Raw genomic sequence first — 22,978 nt, forward strand, 5'->3', positions numbered from 1 at the left:
GGAAGGTATACCCACACAGTTGTGTATAAACAGTATTTTAATATTTGTATAAATAGACCACAGTATTACCAAAAACTGCAAGAACAGAGTGTGGAAAAACAGACTCTCAAACCCGTGCACACAGCCTCCTGGTTGCACGTGGCATTGGCTCCCCGCCTCTCCCCTGGCCAGGGTCAAGTGCTGTGGGGAATGCTTGAGGAGAGGAATATGCCTCTTTAGGGGCACTCTGAATGTGAGACTGAGCGCAGCAGACTCACGGCTCCCCACCCCTGCTGTTGACCTCTTGATCTGTTACAAAAATAACGCTGGGGTGGTGGCTGGAGTTGCGGCGATTCTGGGGAGGGTGACGAGCTGCTCTCGGGCCCAGACAGGCCATCTGCCAGCAGTACCCCTCACTCCCCAGGCCTGCCATGCAGGCTGGTGCAGAGTGTAGGCAGCAGCAGGCAGGTGCCCTATCTTTGCACGTGTCGGACAAAGGCCTGCACCAGCTGGATCAGAGGCTCCTGACTCTCGGGGCTGACCTTGGACAGAGAGGTGGACTTGCCCTGAGGCGAGGGAAGAACGCCAGCAGCAGGGGAGCTGGGGGCTCCCCGGCGGAAGTAGCGGGAGAGGCTGGAGAGGAGAGTGCTCTGCAAGAGAAGAAGCACCTGATGAGGCCCTGTGGCCGCCCTGGCAGTGGGGGAGCGGGGACCTCTGGGTCGCCCCAGCAGGCAGGGCCCTCCACCCCTCCTACCAACTCAGAGCTGAGCTCCTGCTTCATCCGCTGCTTGTCCCGGGGGTGCACAGCCGGGTCCCGAAGGTAACGCATCGCCTGGGAGATGAGCAGGTAGAAGCAGTTCTCCATGGTGAACATCAGGAGCGACCTGGAGGGGAGGCGGATGTGGGCGCTGCTGCAGAGGCCATGTGGGCTGGGCGCACCAAGTGTCGGACCCAGGAGAGCCAGCCCAAGACCACCCCAGCCCCCAACCAAGGTCCAGAAGGAGGGCTTTCTCACTTCAGAGTTCTGGTCCCTTCCACTTGTGTGCTGAGCCCCACAGCCTGGGTGAGAGGCTCCTTTTTCTTGTCCAGCTGGAAGAGAAACGGGGGTTAAAAAAGGTGGTAGTAACAACTCCAAACATCTTCTCATTTCACAGGACCTACACTAGGCGATTTTATCAGCTACTCGTTAACTCTCACTAGTTCCTACAGGTCAGCTCAGGCTGGGTACACAGGCCCAAGGTGGTGGTTAGGCAGTGGAAAGCTGGGAGGAAGGCCTGGGGTGAGGGGTCAGACAATACCCAACTTACCTCTCCAAGCATGTTCAGAGCCACATTCACGGTGGCCAGAAGGGTCCCGAAGGAGGGGGCCCCTTCGGAGTCAAAAGTAGGAGTGGTGAAGCTCAGGGCAAACAGGAAGCTGTACTCAGCAAGGTCCAGGGACTGAAAAGCAAGATGAGACTGATGGAGGGCAAGAACCCCAGGCACCTCTGGGCCCAGAGAAGGGCCCCGGTGGCTCTGTGGAGGCTAGGGGCACGGGGTGGGGTACCTGATCCAGCAGAACCTGGCACACGTCAGGGGTGAAGCGGCGCAGGGCGGCCAGGGTCCTGCTGAGGATCCTCAGGAGGCCGTACTGGACGGTGCGCAAGGCCCGCTGCTCTGAGGCCTCCGTGTCGGGAGTGGGCTGCTTGGAGGAGGAGCAGGAGGGGGCAGCCGGAGCAGCTGCGGGTGGCCGCTGAGCTCGGGGGGTGACGGCTGAGGGGATGCCCTCCCCATTTTTGTTCTGGCAGGGGGAGGAGAGACAACAGAGCGCTGGAGCATGGCGGAGCTGGGGCGAGGCCGCCGGGCAGGCCGCAGGCAGGGGCTGGCTCACCTGCAGGTAGTGCTGCAGCACCTTGCGGCTGTGCAGGAGGGAGGTGCAGGCCTGGCACAGGTAGCCGAGGTTCACCTGCGGCGACAGGAGGGTGAGGGGAGCCACGGGGCGGCCCCAGGCAGCTGACCAGACCCACCCCGTGGGGTGCTACCAGAAACCACGTGCTTCTCCCGCGTGCCCCCACCTCCTGCGACCTCCAGCCCCAAACCTCACAGCCACCAAGCACACTCAACCAGACTCCTGGGTCAACAGATGCCTGGACGGTTTCCGAGACCCAGCTAGATACCAGGCACGGTATAAAGTCCTAAGTAAATAAGTTAGACGGGGACAGTTTTCCTGTCTTCTAGAGAAAGAAAACAGTGAGATGAAGGCGAGAAGTGAAGTGACCTGGCCAAGGTCACACAGGCACAGGCCTGACTTGAGCCTGTGCTCCTCCCCGCCTGCTCCTCCAGCTGGCCCTGTTTCAGTCCTGCACTAAGGGATGTGAGCCAGGATCTATGCCAGAGCCCAGGTTCTCACCCTGTGAGGCTGGCCTATGCTATGGAGGGAAAACTTCGCTGCGGAGGAAATAAGGTAAACCCAAACCTGTGCTACCAAAGAAAACAGCCACGTTCCAGGAACAGGCCTGCCCTTCACACCCTGACCCGTTCTCCCTGAAGCACCCTCCAAAAAGCTGGTCTCAGGCCGCACCTGGACATCCCGCATGAGCTGAGGCAGGTGGAAGTGCCACTCCTTCCTGAAGCTGGAGAGCTGCAGGAGGAAGCCCACGGTGTGGTCGGCCTCCTCCAGGCACGCCAGACTCTGCACCGTCCTCACTGCGTTGAGGCACTGGGGGGGCGGGGGGAACACAGGAAAGGGTGGGGTGACTCAGCCCTGCTGCGTCTGCTCCCGCCCTCCTGCAGGAAGGGGAGTCCTGGGCCCTCAAACGCTGAGGCAACAGCGTGACAGGAGGCTAGATGAAGATGCTGCTGTCTGAGCTGATCCTAGACCATCCCCCTTCCTCCACGGGGCCTGTCAGCCAGCAGTCCTCACGGCACCTCAGAAGTAGGGGCACCCACACTCAGTTCTGAGGAGCCCAGATGCCCTTGAACCCCAAGTCCTGACCCCAAAGATGCCAGCAGCCCCTCACCTGTAAGGTCCGCTCCTGGTGAACCCCAACGAAGTCCAGGGCCTCGGTCAGGAAGTTGTAGCGCAGGGTTTTGAGGAGCCGCTCCATCAAGGACATGGAGAGACGGTAGACGCCGGGCCAAGAGGGGGCGTCCAGGGACTTCCGAGAGGTGCCGGGCGTCTGAGACACAAGCAGCAGACAGGATCACGACCTGGGCCCAGGAACCAGCTGACAGGGACCTTGGGGCCTCCCTGCAACCCGGCAACTAAGAAGCCTGGCTCCTTTGAGGAGAAAAGCTCCTGGAAGGGGCGCCAGCAGGGCCAGAGCGGGTCTGAGGTCAGGCGTTACGCAGAAAGAGCACCAGACGGAGATACGAGAAGCCGAGGCTCCGGGTTCAGGCTGGGCACTAACTAACTGCATGAGCTTCTCTCACTAGCAGTCAGTGCAGGGGTGGGGAAGCTTCTGTATTCTCAGTGCCTTAACCAGGCCCCTCAAGAAAGCAACTTCCAGGCCCAGTGACAGCACCAAGGGGCCTGGGGAGGCAGGGCAGGTCCCTGGCACTCACCTGCACTGTCCCGTTGGTACTGAGCTGGTACACACTCAGCAGAGGCAAACAAATGCTCTGGGTGATGCCAGCTCCGGCCACAGCCGTGGCCCCCTGCAAGGGAAAGATGTAGGATGAAAAAAAAAAAAAAAGAAAGATGTAGGATGAGACGGACGCTGTCACTGCAGCGGCCCGCCCCGGGACAGGGTGGGGGCTCTCAGGCTGGGAGAGGTCCGGGCGGCATAAGCACCCACCGGCACAAGACCAGCCACTCCTCTGCCTGCGCCTACCTGCTGGGTGCGGGCCAGCGTGAGGAGCAGGTGCAGCGCCGCCTCGGTGAAGTGCAGGTTCTGCTTCACACGAAGGCTCACCTCCAAGGTGGTGAAGAGGGTCGGCAGGATGGGGAGCCGGCGGGTCACCTGCAGCCACGAGTCCCCGTCCTCATCCACCTCACACAGCTCCTTGGCCAGGTGCAGGCCCAGGACACAGACCTGCTGGGCCCGGGGGGCAGAGATGGTGAGAGGGAAGGAGGTGGTGCCAGGGGAGGCGGAGAGGCACAGGTCGCCTACTCCATGTGGGGCCAAAGTGAGCTCCCCTCTAACCGCACGATTGCTCTCACCTCCCAAATGGTCCCTCCTTCTCTCCAGATCCTCTCTACTCTGTTCTTCAGCCCAGTGGCTTTTCACACTTAATGGCCATGAGCCACCCAGAGTAATCCGTACTGCGCTGCAGTATACGCATATTTACGAGTTTTCATTAAAGAGTACCTACCTTTATCCCCTGCAAAGTAAGCTATTTTCTTCTACATTTTATTCTAGTTTATTTAGAAAATGCTGGTTATAACCAAATGAGCCAAGATTCATGAATCGGTCCTGACCCACAGCTTGAAAAACACTCTTCTACACGATTAATACATCTAGCAGGCTTTCTAACATACAAATCTCATCATTTTTCTCCCTTACTTAAAATCCTTCCGTGGTTTTCTGTTTCACTTAGCACCCAGAATAAAGACCCTGACAAGGCTGCCAGTCATCCAGCCTCTGGCTCTCCAGGCCTCACTTGACCCTGGCTCACACCACGTGACTCTAACCCACAGCTCAGCACACGTGGTTCTTGCCACCCAATGCCCCTGCCCCTGTGGCCTGCCGGCTCTACCAGTGCCCAGCCACTGCTCAAAGGGGGCTTTCTCTCTGAATCCCTGGATGAGGTGAGAACCCCACGGACACCCACTCCCTGTGTTTCACCCCTGCAACACTTGCCACAATGGAATTTGACACATCTCTGCAGGATCTGGGTTCTTAACTTCCCCTGTCAGGCTGTGACTGTCTTGTTCACTCACCACCCCTGGGCCTGGCCCACAGGAGGCAGCAGTTCACAACTGGGGATGCAAGTGGGAGGACACCCCGATTCCCAGGCGCCCCCTCACCCCATCCCTCTGGTCCTTGTGCCGGAGCCGGGAGCAGTCATCAGTCTCCATGCTGTCCTTGTCCTCAGTGGCACTGCCCGCCGCCAGGCTGTGGCGGGTCTGGTCGAAAAGTGCGATCACCTCTTCCTGAAGGGTCTCACAGACGTTCAGCACCAGCTGGGAGTACTGGGGGATGTCATTCACTGCAAAGGACACGGGAGGGGACTCATCAGGCTACCCAACACGTCTATTCCAGGCAGATGGCTGCAAGCGCAGGGTGCTAAGAGGAAGTGCGTCAGCCAGTGGGAGGGGAGGAGACAAAGAACTTTCCTGAAGACGAGAGCCCAGGACTGAAAACTCAAGCTTCAGAGGAAAACCCTAGCTCTGACGTGGAGGAAGTCTTGCCCCTCACTCCCTCCCACCCCTCACCTCTCATCTCCTTCATCTGCAGCACCGTGATGAACGCCGAGAACACCTTGGCCTTGGTCTTCTCCATTAGCTGCTGGTCTGCCTGCAGCACTCCCTCCAGGATCTCCGTCAGGGGCCCGAGGATTTCATCCACAGACCCTAACTCTCTAGACACAGCGCAGAGTGGAGAGGGGGTGGAACACACCTCACAGAAAGGCCACACACGGCCCGCTCCCCTCAGGATGCCCGTGGAGCAGCACGCCTCTCATCAGAGGTTTGCTTGCATCCCGAAACCCAAGGTGGGGCCGGTGAGGAGGGTGGGAGAGGCTGCCCCTCCTGGCCTGGCTCACCTTTTCCACTGCCGGAGGAGAATAAGCAGCAGGGTGCACGTCATGGAGCCGAGGCGGAGGCAGTTCACGGAGGCGGGGACGAGGAGCTGAGGGGAGATGGCACAGTCAGCGTCCTGGGGGCTGACGCCCCGGGAGGCTGGGAGCACCGCACACAGGCCTCTGCGGCCCCGACCCTCTCTCCCACGGCAGCACACTCACGGAAGTGAGCGCGGGGAAGAGGCCAGGGGCTGGCCCAGCAGTAGCGGACCTCTTCCTGGTACCACAGCCTCGGGCCGCCTGAGTGATCTGACCACTCGTGCAGCTACAGGCTTAGGAGCTGCTATTTGACTGCGGAGGCCATCTCCCTGGAACAGGAACTCTCTTAGACACACTTACTAATGCCTTGGTCCCCTCGAGCACGTCAAGAAAGAGCTGGCGACGCACTGAAGAGTCCGTCAGGTGCGTTATCTCCGCCTGCAAAGGGACAGGAAGGAACGGTCAGTGAGGAAAACTTCCCAGACTTCAGAAGCCAAGAAAGACGGGGTCCTCTGTCAGGCAACTGGTCACTCTCTCCTTGGTTAAAATGGGACTCAAGGGCCCTGATATTTCCAGGTCCTCTTTAGCCATAGTCAGAACCAGAAAGCTAGGTTCATTCATGTCCTCCCCAACAACATCCTTCCTCTGCTCACACCTTTTGAGACTTCCCAGTGCAACCATTCTGGAAACACCAACTCCTCCATGAGGCCTGGGCACCCCTGAGGATCTGGTCCACCTGATTTTGGTATCATTCCCACTGTGCTCACTCAATTCCAACCCTACTGGCCCCCTTTCTCCTCTGTGAAAAGGCTGAGCTCTTCCCATTTCTGGGCCTCTGCGCCTGTTGACTCTGACTGCCCAGAGCATCATATAGAAGTCTCCTCGCACACTTGGGCCTCAGTGTGAACAGTACCTCCTTAGAGGGCCTCCTGACTACTCCTACCCTCCTTTAGCATTCCCTACCATAGCATCCGAGTTATTTCCTTCACCGTGAACTATCACAATCCCGAACTATATTCCTTTGTAAATTTGTTTACAATGTACCTCTCTCATGGGCCACCCCATGTAAGATCAAAGACCATATCTACCTTATTCACTGCTGTATCCCAGTGCCTGGCATACAGTAAGCATTCCATTAATACCCATTAAATGGATGAAAAAATGATCAATATCCTAGACAAAACCAAAATAGGTTTCCTAGGGGAAAAGATGTTGGTGGGATTTTCAGAGCTGCAATTCAAGAACTGCTGCCCTGTTCGGACCTAAAAGGTGACACATAAAACTCCCTAGAGACGACTGACCCTTTTGGTGTGTCTATAGTATCAGGGGTCCAAAACCACCGTGTCACAGCCCACCTCCAAGGCTGTGGACAGTCAGGCACTAGAGAACAAGTTATAGAAGATTTAAGAGTGTGCCTGGAACAAAAGGTATTTGTTAAGCTGAAGTTATAAAGTCAAGATACTAATTTGGATTCCCTACAGCAAAACAGGTCAATATCAAGTCCTTACTATACAGCAAGATGTTATCAAAGCACACACAAAAGAAAAGCCAAGGAAAAATGCAAATTCTTCTGAAACGTCAACTCGCTAAAAACCAAAGCTCTGTAGACACACCGCAGAGACAATGGCCTCTGATCTTTTTCTAAGAACACCAGGGAACGCAGTTTCTAGAGCCAACGAAAACCACTGTTCTCTAGAGGGTACTGCTGCAGCCATTATAACCACCTGCTGACCAGTCAACAAATATGTATACCCAGCGTCCCCAGGGCACACAGTGGAGAGGCAATTATCCATATGCATAAGAAGTGGATGACGGAAGGGGTTCCCAAGACCTAGCTAGGTCCACAAAGGTAGCTATGGAAGGCTTTTATGAACATCTGAAGGCATTTAAATAATGCCTTCTCTGCACTTTCCTTAAGGGCCCCTTGCTGGCCAAAAAGCCTTCAAGCACCCCACATTTGGCACAGAACCTGTTACATTTTAGCACTCAGAGAAAAACCCTGATCATTCTTTAGCCCAAGGGGCTATATTTGCTAAGCATCCCAGCATACTGTTGCTAGGATACCAAAGCCAAAACTTGCCCCAGGAGGTTCTTACGTGACTGGTGGCAATGATGAGAAACATCCTCCAGGCGGAGACCAGCATCTGATACTCTACCAGGGAGGTGCAGCTGCTGCCCTCTGTGTCGGCCATGTGAACCGCCAAGGACTTGACATACCCCGACCAGTAGGCAAAGCGCTTCTCGCTGGAAAATTTCTTGAGTGTATCTTTTAATGACTGGTCTAATGAGCCCCTAGGGTTTTGGGAGAAAAATAAAACCTACGGTTAGCAGAAAAGCAGACGGGAGTGTGATGGGCACTGACCCTTGTTGAGGCAGAGAAAGCAACCTCACATGGGCTTAAAGGCAGACGGCTCCAGATCAGCTCCAGTGTGTGAGACTCACACTTCTTGCTCAACATAATGGGTTAGGCTGAGGCCTTTTCCAGGGTTCCTTCTCCATAAAATCCCGAGCACAAGGAGTTTGCTTCACAATCACTCTTTCTGACAATCATAAATGCCATCAATGGACTGGCCAAGGACACAGATCAGTGGCCCTCCAGAAATGGCTCCAAACCAGCTCTCTCCTCTGCCTGGGCTCATTCAGCCACCCCCTCAGCAGTAGACCACATGGGTCCCCCCGCCAAAAACCTCTGATTAAAATCTCAAAAGGGGAAAGGACTCACTTAACTACATAGTATATCTCCAAGCAAATTATCTTCATGATTAGGGCACAGGTTTCCAGGATGCTGGGCTGTGGAGGGGCAGAGCAGAGTCATGAGAACCTCTCCCCTGGGGACCCTCCCTCCCACGTGAGACAGAGCAGGGACTGGCACTAGCAAGCAAGCACACACGCTCCCTAGCAAGTGGGCACCTAACTTGACAGAGCAGAAGCGTCAGGCCCACAGTGTCTCGAAGTGAGTAGGGACCCCAGGGCCAGCAACAGAGCAGGGCATGCCACCCTCCTTCCTAAGCAAGACCTCAAAGGAGAGGAGACAAATGCTTCTCTGAGAAAGAAGTTTCAGGTGAAGAAAACGTGCTGGTCGTTTAGACAGGTGGGGGTAGACATTTTCCACAGCCCAGTCTCAGCCCAGCCTTCACTCCCAGGGCCTCTCCACCATTGTCCCTCCCTTCACCACTCACCTCGGATGTTTCCGAGGGAGGAGAAAGCGTACCAAATAGTGGACTCGTTAGATTCTCCCAAAACTTGGGTCTGAAAAGAAAATACATGTCAGAAATCCCACTTTCTCTCATACAGTCCTTTTTCTCCTCTTTCCACCTCCCCTCGGTGCTCACCTCTCCACATTTTCTCAGTTCCAGCCCTAACATCTGCTGCATAGGTCACCTGTTCCTACTATGATACATAACAGAAAGGGGTTCCATGGACAAAACAGGGACCCAGAGTAAAGCATGTTCCATTCAGCTCAATGGCTCGAGCAAGTCACCCTCATCTGACTACTGTTTCTTGTGAACGATGGCTTTAGGGGTTGGCAGAAGGTGGGAACTTGAAAGGTGGGAACTCTGAGGTAAACACATCAGAGTAAAGACTACACCTGATGGGGCAGCTTTAAAAAGAGAGTAACTCCTACACAATAACCCAAGCATGAAGCACTTTTAAGCATGACCTCTCACAACAAACCTCCCAGAATGACTGCCCCCTCATCTTACAGACAAGGACACACACTCCAGAGAATAAGTAATTTCTGGAGTCAGACTCACTTGGTTCTGAGGACCAGCATGGCACTGTCCCGCCGGTCCTGCCACAGGGCGTGCAAAAAGGCGATGGCCGCCCGGTGCAGCAGTGGGGGGCACCAGTAGCGGTCCTGCTGCTGCGAACCGATCAGCTCCAGTACCGCGTGTAGACAGCTCCACACTCCGAGGCTGAATTCCTGCAGTGGGACAGTGAGAGCTCAGGCCCACAGCTTCCGCCCACAGCCGGACCCGCAGAGTCCAGCACCCACCTCCCAGAGGACTATTTCCCAGCTTCATCCCAGGTGCAGGCTCACCTTGGAGCCATCGCTGCCATCCTTCACCTCCAGATTCAGAAACAGTTCAATGAGGCCTGGCTGCGTCTCTACAGCAACCGTGAGGAATTCCAGAATCATGACTTTGATGCGCATATCCTCAATCTTGCTCTGCAGTCGGGTCAGGAAGGCGTCTCGGATGGCAGCCGCATCACTGCCCAGGCAGGCATACACTGACATGGGGGCCACCTAGGGGAGACCAGGACACACAGGTAGAGCTCCACCTCCAGAAAAACCACAAAAGGCATCTGCAGAAAGGTGCTGAAGAACTCTTGGAAAATGCCAGAGGGAAACCTCCAGATGGACAGGTCTGGGCCACAAGGGACATCACAGCAAACTACAGCAAAAGATGCCCCATGATTCCCAGAGAAAATAGTAATCAACATAAAAAGATGCATAACCTCTCTCACAGTTAAATAAATGTAAAGTTTTTTTAAAAAAAGGTAACACTGATTTGCCTGTTAGATTAGCAAAGATTAAAAAACTCATGAAGTCACTGTGGCAAGGATATGAGACTTAGGTTCTAGTAGTATAAACTGTCACATCCTTTCTGGAGGCTAATTTCAAAATATCTAATAAAAATTTAAATGTTCATTAATATCTAACTAATTTTTAGGAATTGTAAACAAAAGTTTACAGAGTTCTGTGGATAGGAATGTTCACTATAGCACTATTTAACAGTAAGACAGAAAATAGCCTAAATAAATCAGGACCCATCCATGCTATGGCATGCCACACAAGAATTAGAGAATAAGGTAGATCCCAATGTGCCCACATGGCAAGGCTGCAGGATATGGCGTTAAGGGAAGAAAGCTAGTCACAAAACAGTATGTATCGTGGAATTCTGCTTTTGAAAAGAACAAAAGCTCACACTAAACATCCTTTAATACATAAGCATGGACAGAAAGAAACCTGGAGCAATGTGTACCAATCTGCTCACAGGAATTCTTAGAATGATATTAGAGGAGACCTTAATTTTCTGTAAAAGTTTATCTGTAACATTTAAATAAATATTTTAAAATGAGTATGTATGTCTTTTATAATCAGGAAAAAAAAAAGTGCGTGTGAGTGAGTGTGTGTCTATAGGTACATCTCTTTAAAAGTCGAAGTCAATTGCATCTCTTAGAAGAAACAGTGTTCTGAAGCACAAAGTCAGTTTTCTGGGGCTTTGACTTGTTAGGTGGGATCCTACCGTGGCCAGACGTTTTAGCAGCTGGATGGCAAGACGAGGCAGAGCTGGGTCGTGTTTGTGGTAGATGTATTTGGCAAGAACAGCAATAAGGTTGTTCCCATGGGCACCTGAAGAAGTACAGGAAACAGTTCAGACACCAAAGTATGCCTAGTCCAAGCTCTTAGGAGAGATTTCTGTTCAAAAAGCTCACATATATGAAGGAATTTACTCTCGAGTACTTGGAGGGCCCAAGCGGATGCAGGTGGCCCTGTCATTCTCTTTCTTCACTAGCCAAGGGGACAGGCAGGACTGGGGGTAAATAGCTCAATCCAATACATTAAGAGAAGAATTAGATACACTATTTAGAAAATAGTCTTTTAACAAACAGGTTAGGAAAAAAGACATCACATTATATATAACATGGCACTAAATGCAAAAAATCATAAAAATCCCCAAATGATATAGCTAGAAAAAGGTCATAGATGTTGTCCAAATACCTACTTGAAAATGAGAAACTGGGTCCCAAAGAGATTAAATGAGTAGTTTAAAGCCAAAGAGTAATAACAGTCAACACTAACTAGGTACCAGGTTTTACAGGTAGCAATTGAATGTTCATTATGATCTTACAAGGTAGATACTGCGACTATCCCCATTTTATAGACGAGAAATCTGAGGCATAGTTGTTAACATAAGCTGCCCAAGGTCAAAGCTGGTTGGAACCAGAATTTTAACCGAGATACTCTGAACATATATTCTTTACTACTGTTCTATCACCACTGGGAAGCAGACATGAAGTATGATACAGTCTTATTTCTAAGTCCAACTGGCGATCATTACCAAATTTCCTCAAAGAGTTCATCAGAAAATACTGTTGACCTCTAAAACACAGCCTGCAGTATGTACTTATGGGCAGAAATGCTGCTGATTAGAAGAAAAATACATACCATGCTGTGTGAGAGCCTGTTCCAGAGGGGACACCACATTAGAAGGAGGTTTCAGCCGAATGACATTGTTGGTGACGGAGAATGCCAGTTTCACTGTCTTGATCAGCAGCTGGCCCTGGCCCTGGCCCTCTGCCCCATCGCTAGGGTGCCAAATGGAAACCAAAGTTGATTCAGACAACATGACTTCATTCCCAACACACGTGCTCTCATGAATGAGATTCCAGCAACAATCCCAGAATTCAACAGCTCTAGAGGCCCCAGTCCAAACTAGGAGAGAGAAGGTGCACTCAACTCCCTTTGCTGTGCGCCAGTCTACACAGCAGCCAGGAGGTTACACAAAGGCTACATCCTAGGAAAAACAAGGTTGTCTTTCTTACACTCCAGTTCTTACAACATGCAGGCATGATAAAGATACACGGGGGAAGGTGGAGAGGAAGGCCTACCTGCGGGGCTGAGCAGCCATGACCATGTCGATGGTGTCCACGCCGATGCCCATGATATTGATTACTGTCTGTCCTGCTTCCGTGTAGGCCAGGCTGCAGATGCAGAGAGACTGCAGGCTGGGGGTGTGACTGGAAGACAGACACGTCCTGAGTTACCAGGGAGCCACCAAATTTATTACTGCAAGTAAAGGGTATTGTCCTAATCTAACCAACTGGACATCAGTGATACAAATCAGCTCTTTGCCAAAAAAAAGCCACTGTGATTTCTTTCTTTAAACAGACCCTGAGAAACCATCTAAATATCCATCGATTAATGAAAATGCTTACTGAAGCAAATCACAATTAATCCATAGAGTGGAATGCATGGAACCATTAAAACAAAACAGATCTGCATGTAGTGGCATGGATATAAAGTTACAGAAGAATAAGTACAAGCAGAGGGAAAAAAAACCTAGAAGATACATGTTAACTTGTTAATAGCCATCTCTGGGAAATAGGTTTATGAAGGGCATCTTGCCCTATTTCTCTATGAACATACACAGCTTTTGTTAAGATCATAAAAAGTGCGTGTATAATTTCACTGGGAACAACCTTGTTACCACTTCATTTGCTCTTCTCTCTTCAGAGGGATAAAGAGAAACAGGCTGGTGGAAGGCAAATCAGAACCCCAAGAAGACTGAGCTCTGGGCCCAACCAAGCTGAGTTCTCTGGAACGAGCCAGCTGTGCACAGCAGAAGCCCAAGTCTTCCCTTGCAGAGTGGCAGCATCTCAAAGTACCAAGCACTAGCAATCTCCCCACTCCTACCTGCTGTGCAGGTCTGTCTCATGGCACAGGTTCAGTATTGAATGAATCAGCTCCAGGATCAGGCAACCTGGACTCCAGAAAAGACATAGGAGTGATGTGACCTCGTGTGATGAGCCTTATCCCAAGAAAGAAAGGTGTCCAGGGAGCCTCCCATCCTCGCTGCCCATGTTCTCCTTACCAATCTGTTCTCTCACACCATGGGAGTTGTAGCGCCACTTGTGGTAACTTGGCAGCATCTCCTTCAGCACAAACATGACACAAGGCACCAGCCCTTGGCTCTGGGTACTACCAAGCTGCCCCTATAAGAAACCTTGCCGTGAGGGCATATGCCACTTAAGAATAAGTCACTTTATCACTAGAGATCTGACTCCAAGACCACATATCCAAAAGAAATCTGGGCAAACCTTGGCTATCAGTGGGGATAAAAGAACAACAAACATCAGAATACTCTAGTTCAACTGAATGCAAGTCATAGGTTTCCCTAGAATAGAGAAAGGGACGAAAAAGACAATGTGACAATATCACAAAAGGCACCTACAAGGAAGAGAAGGATGAAGGGTAAACCTGAGCAGGAGAGAGGTCCATCTTAAACACAGAGGATACAAGACTGCTGACAATGGGAAAACCCAGGTTCACTGTCATGACCACCTACCACCCTCTAAACTCTATCCCATCACTCAAGTATCAGAAAGGAGATTTGATACTCAGAATTCTCTGTCCTAGTATTACTTGTTACCATCAGCTTCCTTATCGTAAAAGTAAGATTTCTTTATATAAACATATCTACTTCCCGATCTCTACACAGAACCGTTTCTATTTAAGCGTTCATTGACTGATTCTTGCAAGCAGCACATGTGCTGAGCGTTCTTCATGTGGGGCCCTCTCAGCTCTGTGAGGTAGAGATCATTTATCAGACCAGTTCAGAGAGGTGCTAAGAAATTTATTCTCCAGGCAAGAATACTGGAGTGGGTTGCTGTTCACTTCTCCAGGGGATCTTCCCAACCCAGGAGTCGAACCTCAGTCTCCTGCATCGCAGACTCTTTACTGACTGAGCTATGAGGGAAGCCCCAACTCCACTTGAGAAGTAAACATACGATGTATATACTGGGACATGGTGAAATGTGTACATATTACCCTGGGCTTTGTCAGAGATAACTTTATGAAGTCACTGCATTATGCTGTACAGACTCTGAGTATTAAATATGTTAACAAAGATGAAGCATCTACTATAAAGTCAGGCACACAATAGTTAGGACACAGAGACAGCTATCACTGTAACTTCAGGACAACTGTTAGGCCTGCAAACAAATGACTACAGTAATGGGATATAGGAAAACTATTTCAGATGCTTCTATCTGATGAGATTTTACCTTGACAAGAGTGGTGATCAAGCGCAGAAAGGCAACAGTGACCCCATACTCGCCCTGGGGCTGTTCACTATTCATCAAGAGGTTTCCATACCCACCAGCATTCATCCCCTCAGCACTGGGGAAAAACAGAGGGACAAAGGGGAAAAAAACAATGGGATGCTTTCAATAAACTATAAATTCAATTTCAATAAACTGTAATAATTCCTGTTATTGTCTCGGTGACTTGGGCATAAAATGGAAAAGCTCTGCAAAGGAATTAATCAAATCTAGGCTACTTATTAACCAGGGGAAGCATTAAGGACTTTACTGATATACAACCTCAAAAGTGAAAAATCAAATAAACATGAAGCAAGCATGTTTGTCTTATAAACAAGAGAGAGCAAGGAGAGAATGCTCAGGTAGCAAGATGGAGCCTGTGTATCAATAAATGGTGCACCAGCAAGCTCGCGTGGTCGTGATACACGGGAAAGTGCAGTGACCTCGGCTTAAAAAGGGGAAGTCGAGCCTCTGGATCCAGACAGCCCTGGATTCTCTAGACTAGAAAGTTAACTTCCACATACCTAAGGTGGTTGCTGCTGGATGAGAAATACCTCTCTCCCTCAGCTTTAAAGACTGAGAGCCACATCAGTGCTCGCCTAAGCAAAGAGCCTCTGTGCCCCAAGTCCCATCACCTCCTTCGCCTCATCCTGACTCATTTCTGGTGAGAGGACTGAAAAGGCAAGCAGCAGAATACACAGGCTCAGAGAAGCACCTTTAAAACTAACAAAGCTAGCTGAGATCTGAAATGTAAGTGACACTCCCCGGGAATACACTCCACCCCTAAGACCTGGCTCACCTGATCATCTGACTCATGTTGGAGACCTGGTGGGCCACGAAAGGCAAGAAGCCTGTGTGAAGAAGATCAGTCCAGACCTGGAGAGGGAAGAGTCGAGTGTCTGTGGTGTGTCTTCAGGTATATGCCATATGTGACATTTTTTGGCTGTTAGGAAGACTGTGTCTCACCTTTGCTGGGTTCCGGGCAGCCAAAACAGTCAAGCAATTGACGCAAGAAGCAATGACATCCACAGGCGGGGAGATCACTGTCGTTAACCTGGTTGGAGAACAGTGCACTGTACTCAGTGAAATGAATCAAGTTACTTGCTCCATCACAAGTATTTTCCAGTCCTGTCTCCCCAGGTCCCTCCTGGCAGCAGGAAATGAAAATAGGAAATCCCTCTGCTGTGGAGAGATATCACACCAGGGTATCCCATCACAGGCTGCGTGCAGCCTCTGACCCCATGGGAGGGACCAGATGCTGACCGTTGCAGCAGCATGTAGACGCGGGACGTGATGGGCAGGAGGCAGTCTGCTATCGACAGGTCTGTGCTGATGACCTTATGGACCAGGTCGATGATGGGTTTGACCCGCTGGCAGTGCTGAATCACATCTGAGGGGGAAAAGTTGTGATCTCAATGAAAACAACACCTTTAAGATAATTAAATAGTCTCTGAGACCCAGATAAATGATGCTAATCACAACCTGGAAGGTTCTGAATCTTATCTTGAAAGTCTCTGTCTTCCGAATCGTCTAACCGTGCCCATTTTTCTTCCCACAGCGATCGCTCTCCACGTTGAGCTCACCTGCAGTGGAAACGACGTGCAGCAGCATCTCAATCTCGCAGGTGAAGAGGGTCCAGCTGCTATACGAGTATTCCCAGCGCACCAGGTAGGCCCTATCGTCCAGCATCACCTGGCCCACAGTGCCTTGAGGTATGCGAAGGTTGGTCTGACCCCCTAAAATAGAAAGAGAAATTAGTCTAATAGGAAGAGAAGATTCCTATGACAGACAGCAATATCTAATCCCACAGAGATGTACAGACTCTCCTCATAGGACCCACTACTGTTATAGCTTTTTGCATTAAAAAGGGACAAAAACAAAAACTCTCAACTGTCATAGGGGAAGTGAGTCTTTCCATGTGTCTGAAAAACAATTGAGTGCAGAGTGGTTCTCCACTCACATGATGACTACAGGAAGACCACCTTACAGGATAGCAGGTGCCCGGGTCACCAGGTAAGTCACTAACGATGCAAAGATTAGAAGAGTAAGGCTATGCCTCCCACATTTTATTCCTTGAGCACGTGGAATATACAAGAGCTTACACCTGTTAATTCTCACACGCTGCCAGCAGGAAAGGAAATCGCTGTTTTTCTACAACTTAATTCAGCACAATCCACTCAAAAATTTTCTACCATTTTTCTCAAACTATGGTAAAAAAAAATACATAAAACTCACCATTTTAACCATTTCTAAGTTGTCGGGCCAGTGGCATTACATACATTCACATGGTTATGCAACCTTCACTACCATCAACCCAAAGACCTGTTTACATCATGCAAATCTGAAATTCCGTACCCATTAACCTGTCATCTCCATTATCCCAGCCCCCAGCCCGTCAACCACCATTCTGTTTTCTGTCACTATAAACCGAACTACTCTAAGTACCTCATATGCATGGAATCGTACAGTATTTATCCTTTCTGGACTGTTCTACTTCACTTAGTATCATGTTTTCAAGGTTCACCCATGTTATATATAGCATGTGTCAGAATTCCTTTTCTCTTTAAGGCTGAATACTCTTCCAAATTTTGGCTCGTAAGGAAACTTGGTGTCTCACCTATATATACTGCATTTTAGAAAATCCATTTCATCTGTCAGTGGACATGTATTTAAAAATCTTATTGCATACACCCTTTTACCCAACAATCCCACTTTAGGGATTCTATGTACTAAAAAGTAAAAGTACCAGGATATAAAGGTATATATCCCCAGAGAAGCACTGTTTGTAGTGGCAAGAACCTGACATAGTCTAAATGTCCTCTAAAAGGTCAAAGATAAAAAAATATGAAACATCAAGAGTAATTATATAGTTACTAAAAAGAATGAGTCAGATCTACATGTAATAAAATCAATTTGTAGAATGAATCTGTTAGAGAATACAGAGATGTGTAAGAGGATACACATCACACTCTGAACATTAACCGTCTGATGGAGACGGGCCTGAATGGAGATTTGAACGTTTAAAAACGTAGCTCTGTACTATCTCCCTTGTTATAATGAACAAGCACTATTTTTGAAGTAACACAATCAAACGATGTAAAACAGTAAGAAACCAATAATTTAAGAGCAAATCAACAAGCACAGTGGAGGAGAGGATCCACTTTAAAGGTACCTGCCACGGAACACTAAATGGCAGTAAAGTCAACACAGACGCCATGGAAGAGGCTACCGAGCCAGGGTCATCTGTCTCTCTCACCTAGAGGGTAAAGGAGTTTGGGTGTTTGCCTCCGCCAAAGGGTTCCATCTTCATGGGAAATCACATCATGGGGCTTGTGCTTATAGAGTTCATTGTAGAAAGACATCTTATCCAAGAAACTATACACCTGCCAACATACAGGGAAAAAAAAAACCAAAGAGCTATACATTTACTGAGGGACATTTAAGGGGCCTCCCATCTGCTTTCTGCTCTTTTAGCCAGACTGTGCTGACTCTCAAACTTCCTACAAAGCCATCCCTAGGACTCTTTTGAGACTTGCCGCAGCACTCCTTATGAAGTCAAACCCTTCTTACTCTTTAACACCCAACTCAAGGACCCTCTCACTCCACAGAGAGCTGTCTCTCCTGAACAGTATGGTCTTGACCATTCAGATGACATAAATTATATACCACTTGGCTTTACGGTTCTTATTTAGTCTAGGCTGCGTCCAGCTCTTGCAACCTCATGGACTACAGTCCACCAGGCTCCTCTGTCCATGGGATTTCCCAGGCAAGAATACTAGAGAGGGTTGCCATTTCCTTCTCCAGGGGATCTTTGTGACCCAGGGATCAAACCCAATCCCCTGCATTGGCAGGCAGATTCTTTACTGCTGAGCCACCAGGGAAGCCCACCTAGCTTTACTACTGAATTCTTATATCCATTATTCTCTTCAAACTAGAGATTAAGGAACTTCACAATTTGTCTTACTCCCACAATATCTACAATAGGTACTTCAGAAAATTTAATTTTATACAACTGAGGAAATATCTTCAGCATTTTTCATTCAACTGCAGACTAATTCTTGCCATGGCAGTGGAATTGCAACATGAAAAGCAAAAAGAACTTCTAAAAAACATCTCCCGTTCTATTCAGGCATCTAACTGAACAACCTACCTTCTTAGCAGTAGACTTCCCTGATACAAGGGCTCGAAGCAACTGCAGGAGTGGAGACAGGAGATGGGGAAACATTCCACATACACTGTCCAGAATGATCCCAAGACCAGAGGTTGGTTCCTATGGCAGAAGGGGAGAAGTCACTGACCTGCATGTTATCCAGAAATTAACACATCTCTGAACTGCCCAGCAACCATAAGAAAATGTAAAATAAATCCTTTTCTTTAGGTAGATGGATTTCTCTAATAATTTAAAACTTCCATGTTAAACATCCAGTGAAAAAGGCTTCAACAACTGACCGAGTGAGACCCTGAAGAGAGACTACTGCTGCCTCCAGTGACCTCTGCTAGGCATCCTCGCCACAGGAAAACACAATTTAGCTGTACATGATCTGCTTACTGATATGAACAGTGCCCACAGCCTGTCAGCAGTTAGCACCACACGTGAGCATCACATCCTAATCTGTATTTTGTTTCCCACACCTCAGGAGAAAGAGGGTGCAATACACCAGCCAATCACTCAGGCCATAGTTCAAAGAAAAGATTTATTCATCACCTGGGCCTTGAGGCTTGAGGCTGCTGTCAACGCTAAGACTAAATACCAGTGAGAAACTGTTCTCTCCAAAGCCAAATCCTTACCCTAACCCGTAACAGTACTCTGAAAATTTCTAAGATGGTTATAATCACCCAATGGCATGTTCAGCAATTAGAGCACTACTGGTGCCTGAGACTCTCGATGTGAAAGAAAGACTTGGTGGGTAGGAGAGAGGACACACTGGCTACTACTGTGGATAGGGACTCAAGTCAGACAGAGCCACATCTTGACCCCATCCAGCGGTGGTGACTAGCTTGGGCATTTAACTTCCCATCTCTGAGCACATTTCCTCACACACAAAATTGAATATTATTATCTAATTTATCAATTTTTGTATAGATTACATGAGAAAACAGACTTAAAAGCTTAGTATAAGAACTAAAACAAATTCTACGACAGAGAACACCACAGCATGACTCCCTCTGACATACTTACTGTTCCCCAGAACAGTTCTGGGAGAGAAGGGTCTGCCAGGACTTCACATGCTGTGTCAATTACATCCTGTTGAGGAGGGAAGAAGAAAATGGCTTATTTTTCCTGGTTGAACCAGTCTTTTAGCTGCATTCTATTAAAATAAAAATATGAATAATGCCTTCATATACTATGTAAGAAAGAATTCTGGGATTAAAAAGGAATTGTAAGATGGTAAGGAAATTAACCTTTGTGAACTTCAAATTCTAACAGGGTGAAAATATTACCTGCTTCACAATGTTGTCCTAAGGATTAAATGTACGGGGATACAAACTGCAAATCTTACAATGCATGTAAATGTGAGGTACTACTAGGCCCAGCTTAGCTGAACCATCCCCCCATCTACTCTGTCCGTGGAAAAATTACCTTTTACAAAAGTGGTCCCTGGTGCCATGAAAGTCTGGGATGCTGCTCTAGGGAACTAGTGGATGGAGACAATGATGTGGTTTGTGGCTATCATAATTAACAGCACAGCTATAGACTAAAAGAAATCTGACATACTCATCAACCAATAATATATGGATCTAATTTATTTAGATCTTAATACAAACTTATAATAAACTTACGACATTTACAACTAGAAATTTGAGTCCTACCTTATTTGAAGATACGTTTTTCTAGATATGATAAAGGTTGTGAAGCTTCACTAAAATATTCGTATTAAGTAAATACTGTCCAGGATTCACTTCAAAATAACCAAGGAGGTGGGAGGGAGGTTCAAGAGGGAAGAGAAATATATATACCTATGGCTGATTCATGTAGCTGTGTGGCAGAACCCACAATAGTGTAAAGTAATTATCCTCCTAAAAAAAAGTAACCAAGGAGGGAAAGGGCAGAAATGAGTACAATCAGCTGTGCCCTGATCATTTGGAAGCTGGTGATGGATCATGAGGGTTCATTACACAAATCTGTCTCCTTCAGTATATCTTTAAAATATTTCATTTTTTAAAAATACTGCACAAGAATTTATTAGCATCCATGGATGTTTGGGACAAATGCACTACAGAGTAAAAAATTGGATGGCAGAACAGTATATAGATTGTGACTCCATTTCTAAAGAACTACTATATTTTTACATTTGGAAGGGAATATATCAAACTGTTAACATAGGTTATCCTGTGTGGTGGGCTTACAGTTTGTTCTTTTTATCAGCACTTTCTGACTTTTACATCACTAATAATGCACCTTTTTATAATACATTAAGTGAAAAACAGCAATAAACAGCAAATTATACTTGAAGTGTATGGGTCTGTGTTGTATCAGCTCCAAAGGAGTATTTTAGGAAGAAGACTCAAGCTGGGCAGTGTAGACAGTCTCATGAAAGCCAGACACTGACCTGCTGGTTGCCCAGGGTGTGCAGCTCCAGGGAGGTGAGGACAAAAGAAAGGAGTCCATAGACACACATGCACGCAGTACTGGTGGTACACTGTAACAACAAAGGAGTCAGGGGTAGTTCCGAGTAACAACACTCTCGTCCAGGCTCGGCGTAATCCCATCGCATTAATGTAGTCTCTCTAAACAAATGGGAAGAGAACCTGAGGCTTCACAATTTTCCTAACTTAGTCCCAAAATCAGGAAGACAAAGGAAGAAAGGAGAAAGCAGGAGCTATACACATTACAGTATAGTCAAGAACATCAAAAGGGAATCCTTTTCAAAATGATCAAAGTTTTCACAGGGTGGAAAATCACCTCCAGCCTACAAAAAGGATAGAGTCTCTATGTGCCAGTATGAATGAAGCAGCTGCCTCAACTGTCACTGAGATATATCAACGAGTGCCAACAAGTTGGCTAAGGTTTCACTCAGCATGTCAAAACAAACTGATTAAACCATGCTACTCAAACTAAGCCCCAACACAAGACTCAAAAAGAATTTCTAATTCATCCAGTTACAGTTGAATGAATAAGCCCTCTCCAAAGATTTATCCAGTCACTATGACCAAAGTTTTAAGAGATACTTAATGGCACAGCATACCACAATGGCAAAGGGTCAGACAGAGTAGGTTCAAGAGGGACCCACCAACTGCCAATTCATTGTTCCTGTGGGCAAACACCATCCCTTCTCAGTTTCAATTTCCTAATATGTAAAACAGGGTAATAATTCCCAATACACAGAAGTGTTGTGAGGATCAAACAAGATACTGTGCAGAAAATGCTGAGAACAATGTCTATCACAATAAAGGCTCTATAAAGGTTACAAAATTATCATTGTTATCCCCATCACTGACAGTCATTATCACCATAATAATGATTCATCAACGAGCATCCACCCTGCTCTTTGCCCACTCGCATGCTCACGTCATTTCCCCCACTGGCCAGCGAGCGGAGCAGTCGGGTCAAGTACTGAAAGACATTCAGTTGGATGGCTGTCCCCCCTATCTTCCGGACCACACTGCTCGTCTCTTCTGGATTCAGAGTGTGACGGAGGAGGGCCCATGCCAAGAGCACTGGGGCATGATGTGGAATGTCCCCAAAGGTCAACATCAAACGGTCCATATCCTAATGAAAAGAGGATACATCCGTGTCACTTAACACAAAGGGTCAAGACTCTCAGAGGATCTTTCACTATGCTTAATAAGTCTTAATATTATAGTGGCCCCTCTCTCCCATTCTAACATTTTACTCTCCCAAGCCCCCAGCCACTTCATTAAGACCCTTCAATTACTCTTCCCTTTACCCACAATTTTCTCTCTTGATTTTTAGTTGCGTCAATTTAAGATGATAAAATATACACTCAAATGGAAACTCCTAGAAAATGTCCCTGATCCTTCCAGAACTTTCTCAGATCTCTCATTTTCTATCTTTCTGTCCATCCTATCTCAATGTTCTTCCCTATTCCTCTTCTTTCACATGCTGCATAAATGCAGACAACACCCAAGGTTCTGTCCTTGGGCCCCTTTTGTCCTTCTATCATCTCCCTGAGGGACTCTACTCTTTCTCAAGGATTGAACTATCACTGCTGTGCAAATAATTAATAAATCTCAGATTTCTTCCAAATCCAATGAACTGCTTTTTTAAAAAACCATGTATTTATTATATATTTGACCACGCCCGAACTTAGCTGCAGCACACAGGACCCTGAATCTTCCCTGCGGCATGTGGTATCTTTAGTTGCAGCATATGGGACCTTTAGTTGACTCAGGTGCAGTTCCCTGACCAGGGAGTGAAGCTGGGTCCCTTTGCCCTGGGTGCTTGGGAGATTTAGTCACTGGACCACCAGGGAAGTCCCTTAATTAACAGTGTAGAACCACAAATTCCA

The 22,978-nt window shown here is 48.2% G+C and overlaps 1 protein-coding gene across 2 annotated transcripts in view; it reads right to left on the reverse strand.

Annotated features, from left to right (window-relative positions):
* Nucleotides 1–19: 19 nt before the first annotated feature.
* Nucleotides 20–22,978, reverse strand: part of NUP188 (nucleoporin 188) — a 41,859-nt gene continuing 18,900 nt past the window's right edge. For both annotated transcript variants that reach the window (XM_027966324.2, XM_060411685.1), the window contains 34 exons: nucleotides 22,018–22,218; nucleotides 21,059–21,148; nucleotides 19,687–19,752; nucleotides 18,658–18,777; nucleotides 17,764–17,890; nucleotides 16,091–16,243; nucleotides 15,771–15,897; nucleotides 15,474–15,561; nucleotides 15,307–15,383; nucleotides 14,472–14,586; nucleotides 13,280–13,400; nucleotides 13,102–13,168; nucleotides 12,297–12,425; nucleotides 11,854–11,993; nucleotides 10,931–11,037; nucleotides 9,721–9,927; nucleotides 9,434–9,603; nucleotides 8,858–8,927; nucleotides 8,401–8,468; nucleotides 7,775–7,970; nucleotides 6,039–6,116; nucleotides 5,664–5,749; nucleotides 5,335–5,480; nucleotides 4,927–5,108; nucleotides 3,791–3,991; nucleotides 3,522–3,614; nucleotides 2,978–3,136; nucleotides 2,539–2,676; nucleotides 1,849–1,923; nucleotides 1,525–1,758; nucleotides 1,287–1,418; nucleotides 995–1,068; nucleotides 734–863; nucleotides 20–629 (listed from right to left, as the gene is read on the reverse strand). In XM_027966324.2, the coding sequence (XP_027822125.1) occupies nucleotides 453–629; nucleotides 734–863; nucleotides 995–1,068; nucleotides 1,287–1,418; nucleotides 1,525–1,758; nucleotides 1,849–1,923; nucleotides 2,539–2,676; nucleotides 2,978–3,136; nucleotides 3,522–3,614; nucleotides 3,791–3,991; nucleotides 4,927–5,108; nucleotides 5,335–5,480; nucleotides 5,664–5,749; nucleotides 6,039–6,116; nucleotides 7,775–7,970; nucleotides 8,401–8,468; nucleotides 8,858–8,927; nucleotides 9,434–9,603; nucleotides 9,721–9,927; nucleotides 10,931–11,037; nucleotides 11,854–11,993; nucleotides 12,297–12,425; nucleotides 13,102–13,168; nucleotides 13,280–13,400; nucleotides 14,472–14,586; nucleotides 15,307–15,383; nucleotides 15,474–15,561; nucleotides 15,771–15,897; nucleotides 16,091–16,243; nucleotides 17,764–17,890; nucleotides 18,658–18,777; nucleotides 19,687–19,752; nucleotides 21,059–21,148; nucleotides 22,018–22,218 (4,344 nt within the window). In that variant the 3' untranslated portion in view covers nucleotides 20–452. The remainder of the gene's footprint in view (nucleotides 630–733; nucleotides 864–994; nucleotides 1,069–1,286; nucleotides 1,419–1,524; nucleotides 1,759–1,848; nucleotides 1,924–2,538; nucleotides 2,677–2,977; nucleotides 3,137–3,521; nucleotides 3,615–3,790; nucleotides 3,992–4,926; nucleotides 5,109–5,334; nucleotides 5,481–5,663; nucleotides 5,750–6,038; nucleotides 6,117–7,774; nucleotides 7,971–8,400; nucleotides 8,469–8,857; nucleotides 8,928–9,433; nucleotides 9,604–9,720; nucleotides 9,928–10,930; nucleotides 11,038–11,853; nucleotides 11,994–12,296; nucleotides 12,426–13,101; nucleotides 13,169–13,279; nucleotides 13,401–14,471; nucleotides 14,587–15,306; nucleotides 15,384–15,473; nucleotides 15,562–15,770; nucleotides 15,898–16,090; nucleotides 16,244–17,763; nucleotides 17,891–18,657; nucleotides 18,778–19,686; nucleotides 19,753–21,058; nucleotides 21,149–22,017; nucleotides 22,219–22,978) is intronic.

The sequence above is a fragment of the Ovis aries genome, chromosome 3, assembly GCF_016772045.2.
Source record: "Ovis aries strain OAR_USU_Benz2616 breed Rambouillet chromosome 3, ARS-UI_Ramb_v3.0, whole genome shotgun sequence".
Classification (NCBI taxonomy): Eukaryota; Metazoa; Chordata; class Mammalia; order Artiodactyla; family Bovidae; genus Ovis; species Ovis aries.